Source organism: Phoenix dactylifera, chromosome 7 (assembly GCF_051530095.1).
Source record: "Phoenix dactylifera cultivar Ajwa chromosome 7, Ajwa_hap1_PhDact_Kaust_v1.1, whole genome shotgun sequence".
NCBI lineage: Eukaryota > Viridiplantae > Streptophyta > Magnoliopsida > Arecales > Arecaceae > Phoenix > Phoenix dactylifera.
Window position 1 is genome coordinate 30,736,629 of NC_143196.1, and position 19,128 is coordinate 30,755,756.

Here is a 19,128-nt window from a genome sequence, read left to right on the forward strand (position 1 = left end):
AATGATATTATATTATTATATTTTGATGAAGAATTATATTTAAAAAGAGCAATACCTATCATCCAAAATAAAAAATTCTATTAATAACATCATTTATATAGACACGAACAAAACCTCTATTTAATTTAGTGCATGTGTGCGCGCGCATATATATATATATATATATATATATATATATATATATATATATATATATATATATATATATATATATATATATATATAAGTGGTAATTATTACCGATGTGCTCGATTTTTATCAGATTCTGGGAGTGAAGTAGGGATTATACGTAGAGAGAGAAAAAGGGAGGAGAAATCTAGAACTCATGCAGATGTAACCAAGACTAGCAGTTGGACATCATCAATGCTCTGCAGCAGCCACATGCCAGCAGGATCATGGACATGAATGACAAAGCTGATACCGAGTCAATTGAGAGGGAATCAGTGTTTTCTGAGTCGCCTTCCGTTTAAGGTAATGCATCACTTTGGTTATTTCTTTTAGCTTACAATGAATAAAGCAAGGTGATAGCGAGATGACTTGCAGGGATGAATGAGATCATGAAGATGCGATAGGTCTCATACATAACTGATGCAACCTGGTGGCCGTTTGCTTATTAATCATACATAAGCTAATATCGTTTAAGAAGAAGAAGGAGATAACACAAACAGTTAGCATGATGACAATACCTGGATCCGCTTAAAATGTAGCACTTTGTAGTACCTATGAACAAGACGACAACGAGTTTTGGGCAGCAACACATCCATCTACTGTTAGTAACCACATTCCTGCAAGTTTCTGTACTGGCGAAACCAAACACCAGTAGCTGCACCCTCTTGTAGACAAGAAGACAGTATAGTTCAAGTCCGTGACAAATAACACCAACGACTCTTATCACAAGATTCAAGAGAAAGAAGTGTCCCATGGTATAATAGTAACATTCGGATCTACAACTGCATGACTGCAGGTTAACTTCCTCAGATGAAAGATAGGTATTTTACATGTATCTTTACAGGACAGGATTGGACAGTGCCGGATGGATGATCTTGGATGTAAAAGAGCAGATGGCGTATACATCATCTTTGGTATATAAATAGATGAGGACTACACATCCTGCCTGCATACGGGGCATGAGCCATGCCTGATGAGCCATTTGTCCATACATGACAAGTGGAATGTATGCGAACATAGCGGCAACCTCCTCACGGTATCCCCAGTCACCATGTCCTAGCAGACAAACAAGTTATTAGCCCCCTTATACAATGAGATTTAACCAAAAAATGGCAAACAGATTATGAACTCTCAGGGGATAATAAAATCTTAGATGTAAAATTAGTAGGGTATCTATCTTACACTTTGGTGCAAAATTAGCAGGTTTTCAAGATTTGGATGCCAGTCAAACCAATAATAAAATTCTGGAGATGGGAGAGAATGCGCAATAGTTAATTATAAAGTCTTGCAGTGCAATTGATCACTTGAAACTACCTACAGTTTTCCATTTTTTTATGTTTTTGTGCGACAATGATATCTAACCTAAGAATTGTAGCCACCAGTCTGCTCTGGTTGATAATCCAATTTCTCTGTTAAAAAAAAGAGAGAGAGACTTGTGAGATAATATTCGTTTACTAAATACTTCTTAGTGAATATGGATGTTGTCATGGGGCCATACAAACTGCTTCTTCATATCAAGTTTTAATGTGATATCTAACACAAGCTCATGTGATAATGTTGAGTGCACCTAAGTCCCTGTATATTGCACATGGATGAAGAAGTGAAATAAATGAATTCATTTATTATGTCCAATTATTTGGCTTGACTATTTCTCTTGAGTGCTCATACCAGATAGAAGGCTGGCTAACTCATTGACTTCTTATTTGACCTGAAACATGGCCCTCTGGAGTTTATCATGTGATGGTCTTGAATGAAAAATAATGTAGACCTATTCAGTAAATTTTTGGAACAATATGGACACGAGAGGTGGAGAAATGGAGGCAGAAAAGCAAGGAGGTGGGGGGTGAGAAAACATGCCTAACTTATATTTTCACCATTAGAATGGTACAGTTAAATTGCATCGACTTCGATACAAGTTACAGAACACAAATTAAGCTCATAAAACTCTGTTAATGATAAAAGTGGCCAACCAACAAACCGTTCCTGATCAAGCGGGGGGAAAATGAGCTAACATAATAATAATAAAAAAAGTTCAGTCATATATGAAAGCAATTCCAACTTGGATGAACCAAATAAGACCATAAATATAAAAACTGCAGAAAAGGAACACAAAATAAAAAAGCAAAAGGATAAACTATATAGAAAATGGTTTTGAATCTGAGAAACTGGAAATTACCTGCAGACAAATTGCACAACATATGCTTTCTCTGCAGCCATCTTTTTTCTCATCAGTTATTACATGACATGGTAACTTCTTTAGTGATTCACCTGATAGACCATTTGACGCAACCTCTCCAAAGATATCATACATCTCATCCTGGCCTAGGTCTGAGATGCTAACCTGTATGTTTAACATAAATAGATGATCATAAATATAAATCATTTTTTCTGAGAAAAAAATATATATCAATTTTTTTCAGCAAAAGCAGCATTTGCCCAATGCTGACTCTTAACCAACCCTGAATAAAGCACACCAAAAAGTGTATGTGAAAACAAAGAGTTATTTCAGGAACCATTATCATATCAACAGTTTATATTAACAAGACCAGTAAACTTAGAAGTTAGAAGCAAATTAAAAATGACAAATGCATGATGAATATAGGTTGTCAAGAAGTTTATACCTTTCATGGAATGGGAAAAGAAAGAAGTTAATTATCTGTTTGTTATACAAACCAGATACTGTGCAAAAAGCACAACCCTTAAGCAATATTCACATCATTACACAACAAAGCACAGATAAGCACTAAAAGCTACCTGCCTTGACAAGCTTAATCCAATTTTCTATCTTTTATGATAAACACTACGAGTACTTATCTCATTGAATGGTTTCATAAAGTTAGCATATATTAAAAATTAATTAAAATTAAAAAAATCAGCAAGAAAACTTCACATTGGAAATAAATACAAGCAAAGGTACAATACTTGCTATGACAAGTTACAAAGTCAAGCATGAAATATTTCCACCACCTATTCTATTTGAGCACCCAGAGTCGATTGATAAATTCCAGGTTCCATGAGTTTGCATATTTTTCAAAGGCTCACAGCACAGAGATAGAAGCCAGAAGCCTAGATTAATTTCTCTAGTTCAAAATTTCAAGTTGACTACTGCATGATGATCAAGGATACACACGAAGACTGTACTGAAACATCACAAACTAACCTGCCAGCGGTATGCCGTAAACATTGCAGGTGCGAATTGTTCATGTACCAACCGACCATGAAGGAGCTCCTCTATAAAGTCTGCCTGAGAAAAGAAAAAGGATGAAATGTTAAGTGACTTTGAATAGTGGCAAATCTATTTATCTGAGAATTTATAAATTATAACAAAGCAAATTTTTCTATCATAGGCATGAGAAGTACAGTGTATTACAAAAAGGATGAAAACAATAAATTTGAGCCTCCTCCACATTAGTTTCAGGAGACCCGAGCCAACTTCAGATCTAATAGTATATTTATGCATGGATCGTAGCATGTCTGTCGTACACAATGGTATGGCTACTACATACTGATATGGGCTGGTGATGGTAAGTACTAAATATATTATTTGGCAACTACATTATGGTATATATGATAACACAAGAGTACTATTCAGATAGATGCTTATTAACTTAGATCTTGAGATATAAAATCCAACTGCCAAAGAGAAGACATAGAAAGACTATTTGACTTATTCAGTCTTTTATGTCAAGTAGATTACTGTACAACTTAGAAGGAATACTCTTGTAAATTGATTATCAGAAGTTCAAGATTGCAAATTGGAACAGGCAATTCCTTTCTTGATTTAGTAGAAAGAAAACAAAAGAATCACTTGAGTGAATATTGAGGTAAACATTAATGTAAATGAATGGTGTGAAGTGCAAAATATAATTAAACACCAAATTATATTGCAGTTATATAGTAAAAAAACCAATTGAAAACGGAAACAAGGGTGAATGAATAAGCATTTGGTACTTGTCCATGATTTTAAAAGCATTTATTGTTCAAATGCAAAGGGGATAAAGTTTCATCCCTGTATTTCTCAGCAAAAGAAAAGACACACCTTCAATCTTGAAATGGTTCCATCATTCTCTTGTGTAGCTACAATCTGCAAATTAGTTATCTATAGTCTATCTCAAATTCTATATCCCCACATGGCTTTAGAAATTGCAGGGCAGACGGACTGAGAAACACTTCAAATAGTAGCACACCAGGCATGATTATGATTTTTTTTTTTTAATTAGCATCTAGATGCCAAACTGGTATATCACCGATGCCAAAGGAAAGTTATGCTGAATGGACCTATACAATGGAGCTGACCTCAATCAGAACCAGCTAAATAACTTATTTCTGTTTATTTTAACAGTTAATCAAACATGAGAAAAATTCTTATTTGATCTTTTCATTACAAACATCCTGCAATTTCTCTCCCTTCATTTAAATCACCAAGCAGCAAAAGCTAAAGGCTTCATGATTTTGGAAAAGAAAGACATGTTTTTGCATGATCCATGGCTCCTAGAGTTACAGCAAACTTGCAGCCACATCAAACTGAACTAATAGTTTTACCAACCTTCCACACGCAAAAAGTGATCCTACTCAGAATGGGCAGGAGGCAAACATAAGTGATCCTAATAAGAAATAACACCAAAACAAAATGTGAAAAGAGTATTTGTTGCTGGTTGCAGTTAGTTCGGTATGAAACTGACCAAAACCATGAGGCGGATAAAAACCAGTGTGGAACCTTGGATTTCTGGCGTAACAGCGGTGGAACGTAACAAAATATTACAGCCGCGTAACATAGGGGCCTACGCTACGGGGAACTCGGCCAAAATATCGACACCCGAAGGGCCCGGCACACACAATCCTATCCTATCCGAGCCCGTCATTGCACTTCGGACAGCCGTCCGTAGCATCATAAGGAGCACCTCCCTTTCGAGGTACCAAAATGGTACGGTCTTTATTTGTGTTGTTGGTTGGTCTTTCTCAACGTGGTGTATAAGCACGAAAAACCATTCTTTACAAGATAGGGCCGTTCACATGAAAGAAAAGAAGAAAGGATTTCTTCTTTTCTTTCGGTCGGGCGCATTTCTCAAAATCCTCCAGGATCACAAGTGGAACGCTAAGCAAGGGTGGGGAGGCTGCGAGCGGAGCGTCGAACAGAAAGAAGCAAGCAGGGGAGAGTCGACGTGTTGCCGTAGCGCGCCGGAGAGCAAGCGTAGGCAACCCTAGTTTAAATAAGGCTACTATAGTAAGTAGCTAGCTAGCGTTTTTAAGCTGGCTGCGTTTTGTAGCGCGCGTACTCTTCTGTGGAGTCGCACGGAACGAGCCTTGTCTTCCCTCCAACGACTAGCTCCCGTTTCTTGTTCCGGTCTGACAACGACCCTTCTCTTGTCGTGGAAGGACTTCCGCCTGTGGTGTGGTCCAACCCATGGGCGGAGTCGCCCTCATCCCCCCATTGCTCAGTGCTCCCTGCAGCTTCGCTGGGCTTTACCCGCGTGGACGCGGGCTTCTATAAGAGAATGAGAAGCTCTCTCTTAACAATAAAACGCGAACCGCGCGGAGCCCACCCGAGTTCGTTTTCTGCCGCCACTGGGTGGCCGCTGGGGAAACACAGCCCGGCCCCCTCTCGGAAAACGGGGGTGGGGGTCCAACAAGCACTTGCAGCAGAGGGGGGCCCACAAGCACCCGGCCCGCCCCTTCTTATTCTGTAAAGCCGACCTCTTTTTCGCCAGTGCTAACGCAGTGCGCGCGTAGATAAGGAAAGCAAAATCCCAGTGGGGGCCGGTGCCTTTTTACGGCCTAAACTCCTCTATTTGTCAGCCATGGGGAACTACTTCCTTTATGTCTAAGGCGGGGGAGGGGGATGGGCCTACCTATCCCGATAGGACCCCATAAAGGGAGCAGTTGAGAGGTTCCATATTGCCGAGCCGAAGGGCAGAACTTCTGTACGTGATCATAGTATGTCACGTCGTCTCGTCCTCGCAGCATCGAAGAGTACCTATGCACTATGTTCCGGTTCACTGATAAGGAAGATAGAGTTGGGGTGGGGGTCTACGATGTGATACTATAGTATGCCCCGGGGAGAAAGATGCGCAACTCAAAACGGAAGCAGGAACCGTGTTGTCAAAAATGTCGGGGGTTACAAATCTCTGATACTACCATCGATCCGACAGAGCGGAACGACCAGAAAAAGAAGTGGAGTTAGAAAGCTGTATGATAGGTGGTAACTATCTTGTATGGTTCGGGGGGTAATCGGCGTACTCCGGGGGAATATTTGGCTCTATCGAACATACAGGGAATTGGAGGTAGCATTCCACCGATGTCAAGTCATGGACTGGTTCCTCCAGCCCTTTTTCTATGTGTTGGTGTTCTATATGACCGACATAAGACTCGACTTGCTAGATATTATGGAGGTTCAGTGAGCACCATGCCGAATCTCCCTACCATTTCCTTCTCTTCCACTTTGGCCAATATGAGTTCACCTGGCACTAGCAGCTTTATAGGGGAATTTCCAATCTCAGTAGGAGCTTTCCAAAGAAATAGCTTAGTAGCCACATTAGCAGCGCTTGGGATGATTTTAGGCGCGGCGTATTCCCTTTGGCTATATAATCGTGTGGTTTCTGGAAATTTCAAACCCGATTCCTCCATAAATTCTCCGATCCAAATGGCAGAGAAGTTTCCATATTTCTACCTTTTCTTGTTGGAGGGGCGACCGTCCGTTGAACTATCAAAAAAAGGTCAAAACCAATGTGATCATGACATTGTAGGTGCTTGCGATGGGACGGATGCGACTTCCCTCATAAGTAATGGGTGGCATAGCCCGTAGCAGAAGTCCCCTTTTTTGATCCATTTCTTAGCAGTTTTGGCAAAAAATAACCGAAACCCAAAACTAGGGTTCATATTCAGTTCGGTCTTGGACGAAACAGATTTGTGTCAGCCGAAACTCTTATTCTGAAACTTTTCATATTTGCACTAAAATCACAGAACTTAGCCCTCCAAACTTACTGCAGCCTTGGTTCAACTTTTTAATCAATAGCAAACAAGTAACTCCATATGCTATAGTAACTGCTCCTTCACCTCAACATGATTCTTCTCCAACAGAAACATGGAAAGATAAACAATAGACCCAAAAATTTTGTCAAAGCCTCCTCCAAGAAAACATCCACACATGTCATCTCCTTCCAACCCCAATTTTATCCTCATCAGGACTTTAATACCATTTACAACCTCGAGATATCAAGCTACCACTTCCAGTACACATATTTAATGAGGTAGCGGACCTGTTTCTGCTCAAATGTATAGGATACTCAAATATTTGTATGTATGACAATTTCTATATTTAGGATGGTGATTTCCCATGCTGGCTCCAAAGAGAACTCACCACAATGAATATGACAAAAGCTAACCTACATATCATAGAACTCACAATTCCACGAGAGAAGTTTCCAGAAGAAGGAAGTGCGTTAGGAGATGGACTAGCCCTTGCCAAAAGAAGTCCAACTGTTTTGCTCTAGCCAAACAAAGAGCAAAATCCTTACGTGGCTAGAAGTTTAAACTAAAGAAATCCTCCCAATCAGACATTTAATTCACCAAACTTAAATAACCGATGAGGTTTTCAACAGCATTCATAGCAAAAGCAATGGAATGTTATTATATTGGATTTTTTGTTATAAGTTTAATTTTTTTTAATTAGATAACCAATAGATATTCCCTCTTTTAGGCATCATCTATCCCTAGGAGATCCCCTCACCAAGCACACTAGCTCATACACCAAAATTCCCCCTGTTCAAACACTATGTTGCCTGAGTTTGACCTTGATCCTTTAATTCAGCAAAAGTGCTCTAGCCAAACAAAGAGCAAAATCCTCAGCAAAACTAAACAAATCCTCCCAATCAGACATTTAATTCACCAAACTTAAATAACCAATGAGGTTTTCAACAACATTCATAGCAAAAACAATAGAATGTTATTATATTGAATTTTTTGTTATAAGTTTAATTTTTTTTTATTAGACAACCAATAGATGTTCCCTCTTTTAGGCATCATCCATTCCTAGGAGATCCTCTCACCAAGCACACTAGCTCATACACCAAAATCCCCCCTGTTCAAACACTATGTTTCCTGAGTTTGACCTTGATCCTTTAATTCATCCTGGAAGCAATCACTCTGATGGTCCATTCTCTTGAACAAGCGACAAATCATTAGATTGAAAATTCAATGCCTAGTGTTATTGAGTGGAATCCAGAGCATCTGGGTACCTTCACCCTCCATTCTCTCATATTTCGCTTCCTTACCAAAGCTCCAAGTCCTTCCAAATAAGATCATTTATCCTTATGGCAGTTGCATTATGTCTTGGCATGTTTCAACACATAAACTGTGAAATCAAGCAAAATATATTTCAATTTTTGCAGCTATTCCATTGGTTTACGTCAATATTCATGTCTAGGATGCAAGGCCCTATGTAACACTGGCATTTAGAAAATACTCAAAGATAAAAAATCAAAAGAAAAAAAAAAAGAATTGTATTGTAACATTCGGATAGATGAAAAAATTCAAACTTGCTCGAGCAGAAATTTCTCAGAGGTAACACAACAATAGACTTGTTTGTGGGCATGCAATTTACATATATGAGACTTGTTTGCTGGATGTGCCACTTTCAGTTTAATAAAATGGAAAGGTAAAACAATGTGTCATCAAGAGCAATTTCCTTGGTAAAACATGGTAAAACAAAGCCCAAGAAGCTCTAAATGTAACAATTTATAAGTAAGATATGCAATGATAGGCAACATTTTACACCAGATAACAGCACAAACAGCTTATCCCGCCTAAGTCTGGCAAATGAAAAGAGTAGCAATGTTTTGTACAAACCATGGATGATGTATTTCGAGAACCAGATCGCTCAGAGCACCAATAGGCACGAGAAGCCTCTAAAACTTCAACAGAAAGAATAGCTCCAGCAACAGCTCCTAATCCTGCTCCACGAAGGACACCACTATCAGAAGCCCGGCCTGCCAATGCACCAGTAACTGCTCCAGTGAAAGCTCCAGCTGCATGTTTGACCAATCAAAAATGCTGTAAGATTAGGAGTACCAATGCATAAAGAAAATGCAGATCCTCAATAATATAATGACATCATTTATATAATACCACTTTATTAAAAAAAAAGGCATTTAAAATTTTCTTTAGCTATGAAGAATTATGTACTTTCAAAGAGGCCCATATGGCCATATTCACCAATTTAAGAATAGTGGACTTACTACTTCCAACAATAATCAAGAGTGTGAGGAATCATCGTATCCATTATGAAGGATAAGTCTTCATCAATTCATAAGCCCCTTGCCTATTCTACTATTGACTTTGTAAGTTGGTTTAAAGTCACATATCTTCTGCTAATTTTTTCACTGAATCCACCATCAATATGATACCTAAGCATAAGTAATTTCAAATTATAGGTTGGACAAGCTGGAATCACATCTAATACAGAATAAGTTACACCTCTAGCAGCAACTATAGTAGACTGAGATACTTCAGGACCTCACTTTTTATCAAGTACAAGCATTTATTATTGGATTGTGAAAACTATTTTCTTCTGAATTAACTTGTATTTTGTACATCTACTTTGATTTCTACACAGTTATGAATGTGCATGTGCATGCATGTGTACATGTGTTGCAGATCCAATTCGAAGTCAAATCCACATTTTGTGATTCTGGATATTTCTACTAACATTTTGTGAATCTGGAATTTCAACTATCATGATCGATGAAATTTGTACTTTTAGTTCAGATTTTTGCACACTTTGTTCAGCGTTGATGTCTCATAATCTAGGGCCAACCATACATACAATCTGGAGACAACACTCATGTCTGAAGCAGAAATCATAACAAGAAGATGGGTAAAGATAATAGAAGATCTAATTTTTTTCATTCATCAATTAAACTGATTATGGCCTCTTGTTTTATCCTTATAAGGCTTGCTAGATATAGTGAATATTCACATCTCTAAAGGATCCAACATAGAAAGCCATCGAGATCTTTTCTACCACAATCCCGATGAATTAAAAACTTTGTAACTCAACATAAACCTAAAGCAGAATTATGAGAAAAAACATCTTACCTAGACTAAGGCTCAAAAAATTCCTAAAAGAATAGCCCTAAATTTAAGTACAAAAATTAACAGAACTTATCTGACCTACTTCTCCAGAGACTAGAGAGAATAGCAAAACAATTGAAATAGAATAAATTAACTCAATACAAATTAAAAAAACCCTAAACTATATCAACCTATGTGCATGAATATATGCAGACTTTTATGTTGTATGTGGACATAGCCATATTGAGAGAATCAGACTGTGCAGTTCTCATTATGCCTTTGATCATGAAGTTATGGATTATCTTTCCATAGACATGCATTATGATTGGTGTATGCAATAACCTGTAATCTGGTGCCAACAATTTAAGACATTTACCTCATTATCTAAAAGGATATCACCCTGAAGACTCATAATGCACATCCCTAACCACATTATTGTCAATTCCACCATCAAACACGTAACAAAAAGTAATCCAATATTAGCATGTATTTTGATGGTAACAATTTAGGGCTTGTTTGGAAAATCCAGCAGGTTTGGGCTGGATTTGACAGTCTATTTAGATATATCAACACAATCCCCCCCCCCCCCCCCCCCCTCCCCCTTGGCCCCAAAAAAAAATCCTATGGGAGGAGAAAAAGAACTCCATGGGTCTTTTTTCTTCCTGCAACCAACAGGCCCATTGATGGGATTTCGACTAAGGTTAGGACAAGTCTTTAGAAGCATATGGGCTGGGCAAGCTAGTAGGCCAGTTCCTGTAGGAAATCAAGCACAATCTTGCTGTATTTCCCTAACAGGCCCTTAAGAAGATGCATCTCACTGCTTGATTACAATACCATGTTTTAAGCTCTTGATGCACATCCACTGAAAAAGAAGACTTAACAAGAAATGTGATTTCCACCTCATATTAATCATGGGACCCATTTCTGGAAAAGGAGGGAGGAAAAAGCAGGAACCTATCATCACCTTTCAAAATGCCCAAGGATTTTCAGGCAGCAACCAAAAGAAAAAAAAAATGCACCCAAGCATTGTGTTTCATCTCACTCCATATGAACAAGTATTACTCTAACTTTCTCTTTACCGCTTTCCCTTTCAAGAACCCACAACTGCAGTGTACTCAAAGCTTTAATGTTCAGCTGTTTCCAACTACGTCCTGAATTTTTGTTCCTAAAATTGAGAGTAACAAAATCAAATTTCCCATAGATATCATCCTTGATGCTCAAATCTCCTAGAAGTAATACTTTTATTTCTGAATTAGCATCAAATAAAATCAACACTCCCTATAGATTCATATTCAGCTTCCCAATTTTCCCTTCTTTAGCTTGTAAGCATCATCACTTCTCTGAGTCCATGTCCCGAAACTCTTAGATAAGTTTCAGGTTGAGTTATGCACAACACAGCAAGAGAACGTGGCAGCTGAATTTCTCATCAAAGTGCCTAGTTGTCACGTGCACTTGCCTAAGAACTTAGCAACTAAAGGAACTTCAGATGATATCTAACGTTCATTAACATCCCTAGTTGTCACATGCACTTGCCTAGGAACTTAGCAGCTAAAGGAACTTAAGATGAGATCCAAGTTCGTTACAATAACATCCCTGTAGTTCTACTCCATTTTTATCCCCGTCCCACTGAATTTTCATGCCCTTTATGAAACATGTGGTTAAATCCACCTTCTATCAACACCGAACAGTTTCTGCTTCCAATCAGTTTTTTCGAATGACTGAAAGAATGTCACCATGATCATCATGTGTATGCGCGTGTTTTAACCAAACTCACCATCGAGATTATTCCCCTGATCATTCTGGCATCATGAAATCGCTATTCAGGCTTGGACTTTTAGCCTCGTTGGAGTTCAGAATATGATATTTGGTATAACAGAACCGAAATTAATCCTTTTTCGCAAAGGAATTGAGTCTAAAAGAATAAAAATCGAAAATTTCAAGAACCGCAGTACAATCAAGATCCACAAACATGATTAAGAAGCTCTCCGAATCCCAGGAAAGCAGAATTGATGGAAATCAATAAAAGGGAGAACGATAGAAGGTGAGATTACCGAGTGCGAAAAGCCCAGTGAGCGCCCCGACGAGCAACCGGGAGATGTAAAGAGACGCGCCCCTGTCGGCGATGCCATTACCTCCATCGCCTCGACCAGCGACCGAAGTCGCCGTGGAGAAGGATGTGCTCGTGCTCATATTCTGCCGCGACCGGCCGCAAGCAACACAGACGTCCTGTCCATTCTCGAAGAAGCTACTACAGCTGCAGCGGCCTCCCGCCACCGCCTCCATCCAGAGGGAGACGAGGAGGAGGAAAGAGCAGATGCCCTATTCCAGATAATTCGAACCCCTTTCTGCTCTAAATTTCAAATCAAAAAGACCCCATAGCATGATCCCTCCCTCCCTCCTGAGGCCGTGTTTTCGAAGGAGAGGAGGTGGGGGGGGAGAGATTGCTATGACTATTGTGCGTTAAAATTAGGGGAGGGGGAGAGGGATAGTTTGAGGAGGGCGTTGGGAGACAAGAGGGAAGAAGGGTCGACGGGGAGGGGTCGTCCGGAAAGAGAGGAAGATAGCCGCTTGTCCAATGCGCGTGCGTGTCTTTGTGTCGACAGCGGATAGAGCTACTCGTGCGGCCGGGTCACGCGAGGTTCCAAGAGTTCATCCTGGGTACTTTTCATTTTCTTTGTTTCTCCTCTAATATGTTTCTCTTTCTTGGCCCTCGCATCTTATGTGCGAAAGATTTTTGCTAGATTGTGTAGTATCTTGCACCAGATTGAAATTTTATATTTTATAAAAAAATATTTTTCTTTGCAAAATAATCTGCTTTGAACTTTCTTTCAACCATTTTATTTTTATCATTTTTATTACTTACGAAAATATTTTTTCCCATGCGCATTCATCATCACTATGTGTATATATTGACTGGAAGGTGGAATGCAAATTTCTAGCAAAAAATATATTAATGTTGTCTGAATTTGTAAATATAGAAGTAAGGTGGATTTTATGCAAGGATTTTTACCAAAAGAAAAAACCCTAAGACTCAATGGTGGGAGATAATCTGCACCCGCATGCTTCATCGTGGAAGTGCAAGAAAGAGATGACAACATTCCACCTTCATCCAGGAGAGAACCACTACGTAGAGTCCTCTTACTTTTTTTATTGGTACATATTCTTCGAGTATATGAACATTTTAAAGTCTAAGATGGTGTTAAATTGCACTCGAACAGCATCAAATTGCAAGCAACCACTTCCAAATTGCATCCAAAGTTGTGTGGAATTGCCATCACGCGCTATGAACTTGTGCACTTTAAAGTGAATCAAACTACGATACAAAGCGTTCGCCCTGCTACCAAGAGGGCAAATCATTCAACTACTGTAGTTGCCCGCCCATGTGCCTGCAATTCGAAAACGGAGTCTAATTTCTCACAAGGTGGAAATATATGTGGCCGAATTGTTAACATCTAGTGAGTCGAACCTCATGAAAACAGTAGGGGAAGTGGCGCAGCTCCCTCAGTATCATCCAAAGAGACTCTGCGAGTGCAGTTCATAATTCGAATGCCAACCGAATGGCCAGAGGGGAAGCAGTTTTCTCCGAATTTGTTCGTGGGTTTGAAACGAAGGAGAATGGTTTCCTGCTGCAGCCGTCAAACTCGAGAGATCTGCAGCAGCGTTTGTTCTCGATGCTGCAGGGCTGCAAGAGCATGAGAGAGCTCGCCCGACTACACGCCCAACTGCTTGTGAATGGCTTCTCCCAAAAGAACTTCCTCATCACCAAATTGCTATCCTTCTGTGTCTCATCCAATAATCTTTATCATGCCACCCAAGCGTTCGACATGGTCAAGGAGCCCAGCACCACCCTCTGTAACCAAATGATCGGGGCCTTCTCTCGCAGCGCCACGCCGGAGACCGCCCTTAGATTTTACAACCGGATGCGAGCTTCGGCAATGGCGCAGCCCAACAGCTTCACCTTCGCCTTCCTCCTCGGCGCCTGCGCGGCGGCGGGGACGTCCCTCTTAAAGCAAGGGGAGCAGCTGCATGCCAGAATTCTGTCTGCCGGCTTCGGCGTCGATGTCTACGTCCAGACTAATCTGGTCAATATGTATGCCGCTGCCGCCGATTCTGCCACCATAGAAAAGGCTCGGAAGGTCTTTGATGACATGCCCCACCGGAATGTCGTCTCGTGGAACGCCATGCTTGCCGGGTACCTGCGATCAGGCGACGCTCCCTCGGCGTTCCGGCTCTTCGATCAAATGCCTGAAAGGAATGCTGTCTCGTGGACCACCATGATCGCCGGCTGCGCGCAGAGCGGCAGGTCCAGGCAGGCGCTGACGCTGTTCCGCGAGATGAGAAGGGCCCGCATCGGCGCCGACCAGGTCACCTTTGTCGCCGCCCTGTCGGCGTGCGCGGAGCTGGGAGACCTGGAAATGGGGCGTTGGATCCACTCCCGCATCGACCGTGGCGCGTCCGTGGGGGAACGACGTCTCGTGTCGCTGAACAATGCGCTCATCCACATGTATGCGAAATGCGGAGCGGTGCAGGACGCATACAGGGTCTTTCAGGAGATGCCGAGGAGAAGCACCGTGTCGTGGACAACCATGATCGCGGGACTCACGATTCATGGCCATGGCGACGATGCGCTCCATCTCTTCCGGACGATGCAATGCATGAAGGAAGCAAAAGGCGAGAAGCCAGATGCGGTGACCTTCATCGCAGTGCTTAATGCATGCTGCCGCACAGGGAGGATCGACGAAGGCTATCGATTCTTCGAGCAGATAAGCCAAGTCTACGGGATTCGCCCAAGCATAGAGCACTACGGCTGCATGGTGGACATGCTCAGCCGAGCAGGCCGCTTGTCCGAAGCGTGGCAGCTGGCCAAGACGATGCCCATGCAGCCCAACGAAGCTGTATGGGGGGCTCTGCTGAACGGCTGCCGTGCGCGCCGCGATGTGAACCTTGCGAGCCAAGTGGTCGACAGGCTGATGGAGCTGGAGTTGGAGCCTGCGCATGCGGCGGGCTACCTGGTGATCTTGTCGAATGCGTATGCCGCAGCTGGGAAGTGGGACGAGGTTCGCCGGGTGAGGGAGAGAATGGTGAAGATGGGTCTGAGCAAGCCTCCCGGGCGCAGCTGGGTCCATGTAAATGGCGTCCTCCATAGCTTTGTAGCGGGCGACCGGAGCCACCGTCGTGCTTCAGACATATACAGGATGGTCGGAGAGATTGCGGCCCGAGCTAAACTGGAAGGCATTGCACCGGATACATCTCAGGTGCTGCTCGACGTGGAGGAGGAGGAGGAGAGGGAGGCCTTCCTCCAACATCACAGCGAGAAGCTGGCAATTGCTTTTGGACTGATCAGCATTCCAGATGTGGGGGAACCAATCCGGGTCACGAGTAATCTTTGCATCTGCTCCGACTGTCACTCCACTGCAAAATTTATTTCCAAAGCTTTTGGAAGGGAAATCGTTGTCAGGGATCAGAATCTTTTCCACCATTTTGTAGATGGATGTTGCTCGTGCAAGGATTACTGGTAAGTCGCATTGCCTCAGGCTACCTCCGACGCTAATCTAACTGCCCATCAGCATGGGCATGCAACGGGATCGATGAGGCATTTGATGTTTTAAGGAATCTGGGCACAAATATATGGCCGTCTTCATGTTGGGGCAGAGATCCGCGACTCAAATCTTATGGAAGTAAAGTGGAGAACCATAAAACCGATCATGGGTAGTAGAGCTTGCTTCCAAGTAATGCTCGAAGGCACCTTGTTTTAAATGGACTCCGGCAAAGACTTGAGCACAATGAGGTACGAAGAGCGCGTCCCGTGCTCGGTGCTTAAAAAACAAAACTTCTGGGAAAACATGTTTGGATTCAATACGAGTTGAAGCCCTTAGAAAACCTATAAATAATGCATCAGACAAGGAATTTCATCTGCAACACATCAAGGATATTATAAATTATTGACGTCTGAAGAAATAGCACTACTGTTGGGGATTGCATCAGTCATGACCCATCACTGGAAGAAACTTGCTTCTCTCACACAATTTTGAGTAGCATCCTTCCACTATCTGCTCAAAAGCTTGTTTTTTTCTTTTTTTTTGATACTTTGAGCAATTAGACTAGTTTAGATTACTTTCAGATGATTTTTTTAATAACATGTATTGATGTCAGGAGAGTTGTGACTATATTTTAATTTCTGATTACTGGATTGTCTGGTATGCATCATGTAGTGTACCAACACTTCTCAGTCATAATCTGTAAGCAAGGTTGGGACTCGATATATCATAACCGAATGACGCTCTTTAACCTGGAATTGATGAACGATTATTTCCAAAAGTGAAGTTCTTAACGATAACCTCATGACATTGTAGCCACCAGAGGATATCTAAAGGCAGGTCAATAGCAAACCCTCCATATCACATCCAAAACAATGCATGATTGACCAATCTTTCATTCATCTGGGAAAAAAGAGCACAACCAAAATGAGCAATCAGATGCCTTTACTGAAATAAATTCTTAGTAGCTGTTGGAAAGTGCCATACACCTTTGTCCGTCGGTGATGAAGTTCCACAGTGAATGCCTGTTTGAACCAAAAAGTACTATCCAAATTCCGAAGCATGTATCTTCTGCTCGCAGTGGATACTGAAAACAGACAGCTCCTGTCTTCTCATGAATCTATTTAGTTCATAATGGAGGTGGAAGAACTGCTAGTAAGCAATAAGAAAAGGACAGCAGTATTGACCAACCAGGCAACCAGAAGAAAAGTTTGGGTTAATAAACGCAAGGGCATAGGTTCGAGTCCTAGGTTAGCCACTTTGTGCACAAAAAAAAGGGGTTAGATATGTCACTGATTTGCCCCTCCAAGGACCCTGTATGGTCAGGAGACTCAGGACAATATTCGGTAATAGCCCTTCCTTGTCTAAGCAAAATTTCTCAAGATCTCTTTCTTCATCCTTGTACACCTATAAATTAAATTATATACTTAACATAAGACCATAAAGATTGCCAATATGGACTGAATTCAGAGGACGATAAAGATCTCCTTCATCCTTATTTCTCATTTACTCTACTAATTCACAAATGGTTCGGGAAATTCTTTCAACCTTATCCCCACTTGGATAGATATGATAAATATACAGATAAATATATATTAGCAAGGAATTTATATTTTTAAATTTTGTTATTTTTTATTTAAATTTGGTCCCTATAATTGACATGGATATTGGTAATGCGTAAGAAATGGTCAAAATAGCTCGGTTGGTAGGTTAGAAAACTGTTCACCTGCTGGATGCTCCGTGGTATCTTTTCTACTGAAAGCATATTAGATTTTGTACTCGATTTAGGGGTGCAAATGGGTCACATTGGACTGGGTCACAAGTGACACCGACCCAACCTAATTTTTTGTTTGGGTTTTAATATTGGATTCAGACCCAACCCAATAGAAAATTGAGTTGGATTGGATTGGGTCTATGGCTAAAATTTTTGATCCAACTGGCCATTCGGGTCGGGTCGAGTCCATATATAACTCAACCCCAACCCAAAAAATTTGAGTCCAAATCTGGTTTGGGTTGGATCTCTATACTCGTTATTCTCTATACTTGGTTTCTTTTGTAATGAATAGAAACTACAAAAAGCAGGTTATGCATGACCATACAAATAAAAGTATTTAGGCATCAAAAATTCATGCTATTACAAACTAGCCTAATAATGATAGACTCAACCTTGTTAGCTACAAAAAAAATTTCTATTCATATATGCAAAATTTTTGTATAAGTAGAAAAAAAATTACATCTAGGCTAATTCTATTTAATATCCTTTTAAATATTAAAATTTACATGAATACCCTCCTAAAATTGATATTTGGATATATACCCTTATAAAATACTTATTTTACATGTATACCCTTCATTTTTTCTTTTTTCTTGTATTTGTGCCCCCACCTTCTAACGCTACCAAAGTAACCGAAATATCCTTATGTGTAGATATGCAAAAAGAAACATTTATAAAGGCATATATGCAAATAATACTTTGCGAGGGTATTCATGCAATTTCACATATTTAGGAGGATTTACATGCAAAAGATTTTAATTTTTTTTAATATTAACCTGTTTTAATACTCAGATTTGTCTAATGCCTGCTTTCAATATTTTCTATAAAAATATTGCTTAAGAAAAATATTGATTTGACAATTAGATAACAAAAAGAGTCATGAAAATTCATTCACTAATTATAGGATTATTCTATTTTATTTTTCTTAATTTCTAACCAACCACTATATCTTATCCAGCAGTGATATCTTCTAAATTTGTTAGAATGCATCTACTACTATTTTTTCTAAACATACTACTAGAAAAGTACATATGAGCCAAGATAAGGAATATAGTTTGATAATGACATAAGGCAAAGTTCAATAACTGTAAAGGACTCATTATTAATCTATATTCTTCCACGTGGCAAAATTATACTTTATGTTGCCTTCATTAGTATGAATTTCTTTCTTAAGGAAACAATATTCCCATTTAGTGCAACCAACTATATCCTAAATGTAGAATTTATGCCATATGATAGTACATAAAAGACAGTCTCTTTTATTCCTCTCATTCTCAAACATGAGAAGAGGTTGGATGAATAAAGAGATAGAGACCCTTAAACATCCCTGCATGCTCTAACGGTGTATCAAGTTTAGACTAGGTCGTAGGGTAGGAAATCCAAATTGCCCCAAAAATCAAACATGTTGGGTCAGAATTTGGTAAACCTAAATTCGGTCCGAAAATTAAAACAATCTAATTTTAAAACCCAACCCCTCATGCCATTTAAATCAGATCGAATCATATCACAGGCCAACCCGATTCACTTGTAGCTTGAGCTCCATGCCTCCAATCCTTTTTCCCATCTTCTCCTGCCTCGAGA

General features: G+C 40.4%; 1 protein-coding gene and 1 pseudogene across 4 annotated transcripts; one reads left to right on the forward strand and one right to left on the reverse strand.

The window, feature by feature from the left end:
• Nucleotides 1-866: 866 nt before the first annotated feature.
• LOC103702740 (NEP1-interacting protein-like 2) lies at nt 867-13,117 on the reverse strand. Of its 3 annotated transcripts, XM_039127211.3 has the most exons (6): nt 12,288-12,930; nt 9,013-9,191; nt 3,329-3,412; nt 2,345-2,509; nt 1,531-1,577; nt 1,259-1,412 (listed from the first exon to the last, which is right to left on the reverse strand). In XM_039127211.3, exons 1-6 carry the CDS (start codon nt 12,517-12,519, stop codon nt 1,394-1,396), a joined length of 726 nt encoding a protein of 241 aa, XP_038983139.3. In that variant the 5' UTR covers nt 12,520-12,930; the 3' UTR covers nt 1,259-1,393. The 3 variants fall into 3 exon arrangements, with proteins under 3 accessions (XP_008783520.4, XP_038983139.3, XP_038983138.3); XM_008785298.6 differs by lacking the exons at nt 1,259-1,412; nt 1,531-1,577 and adding an exon at nt 867-1,224 and having other exon boundaries at nt 12,288-13,117; XM_039127210.3 differs by having other exon boundaries at nt 1,352-1,577; nt 12,288-12,871.
• A 456-nt stretch (nt 13,118-13,573) lies between these two features.
• On the forward strand, nt 13,574-16,403 carry LOC103705200 (pentatricopeptide repeat-containing protein At5g66520 pseudogene; annotated as a pseudogene). The gene has a single exon (XR_015967499.2). The product of XR_015967499.2 is annotated as a pentatricopeptide repeat-containing protein At5g66520 pseudogene (transcript).
• The last annotated feature ends 2,725 nt before the right edge of the window (nt 16,404-19,128 follow it).

Excerpts from the sequence above, each read along its gene's own strand:
- LOC103702740 (XM_008785298.6), bottom strand. The coding sequence starts at position 12,519 with ATGGAGGCGGTGGCGGGAGGCCGCTGCAGCTGTAGTAGCTTCTTCGAG. Across the intron at positions 9,192-12,287 it reads CACTGGGCTTTTCGCACTCG|CTGGAGCTTTCACTGGAGCA; the intron begins GTAATCTCACCT and ends TCAAACATGCAG. Across the intron at positions 1,225-2,344 it reads GTTGTGCAATTTGTCTGCAG|GACATGGTGACTGGGGATAC; the intron begins GTAATTTCCAGT and ends TTTGTCTGCTAG.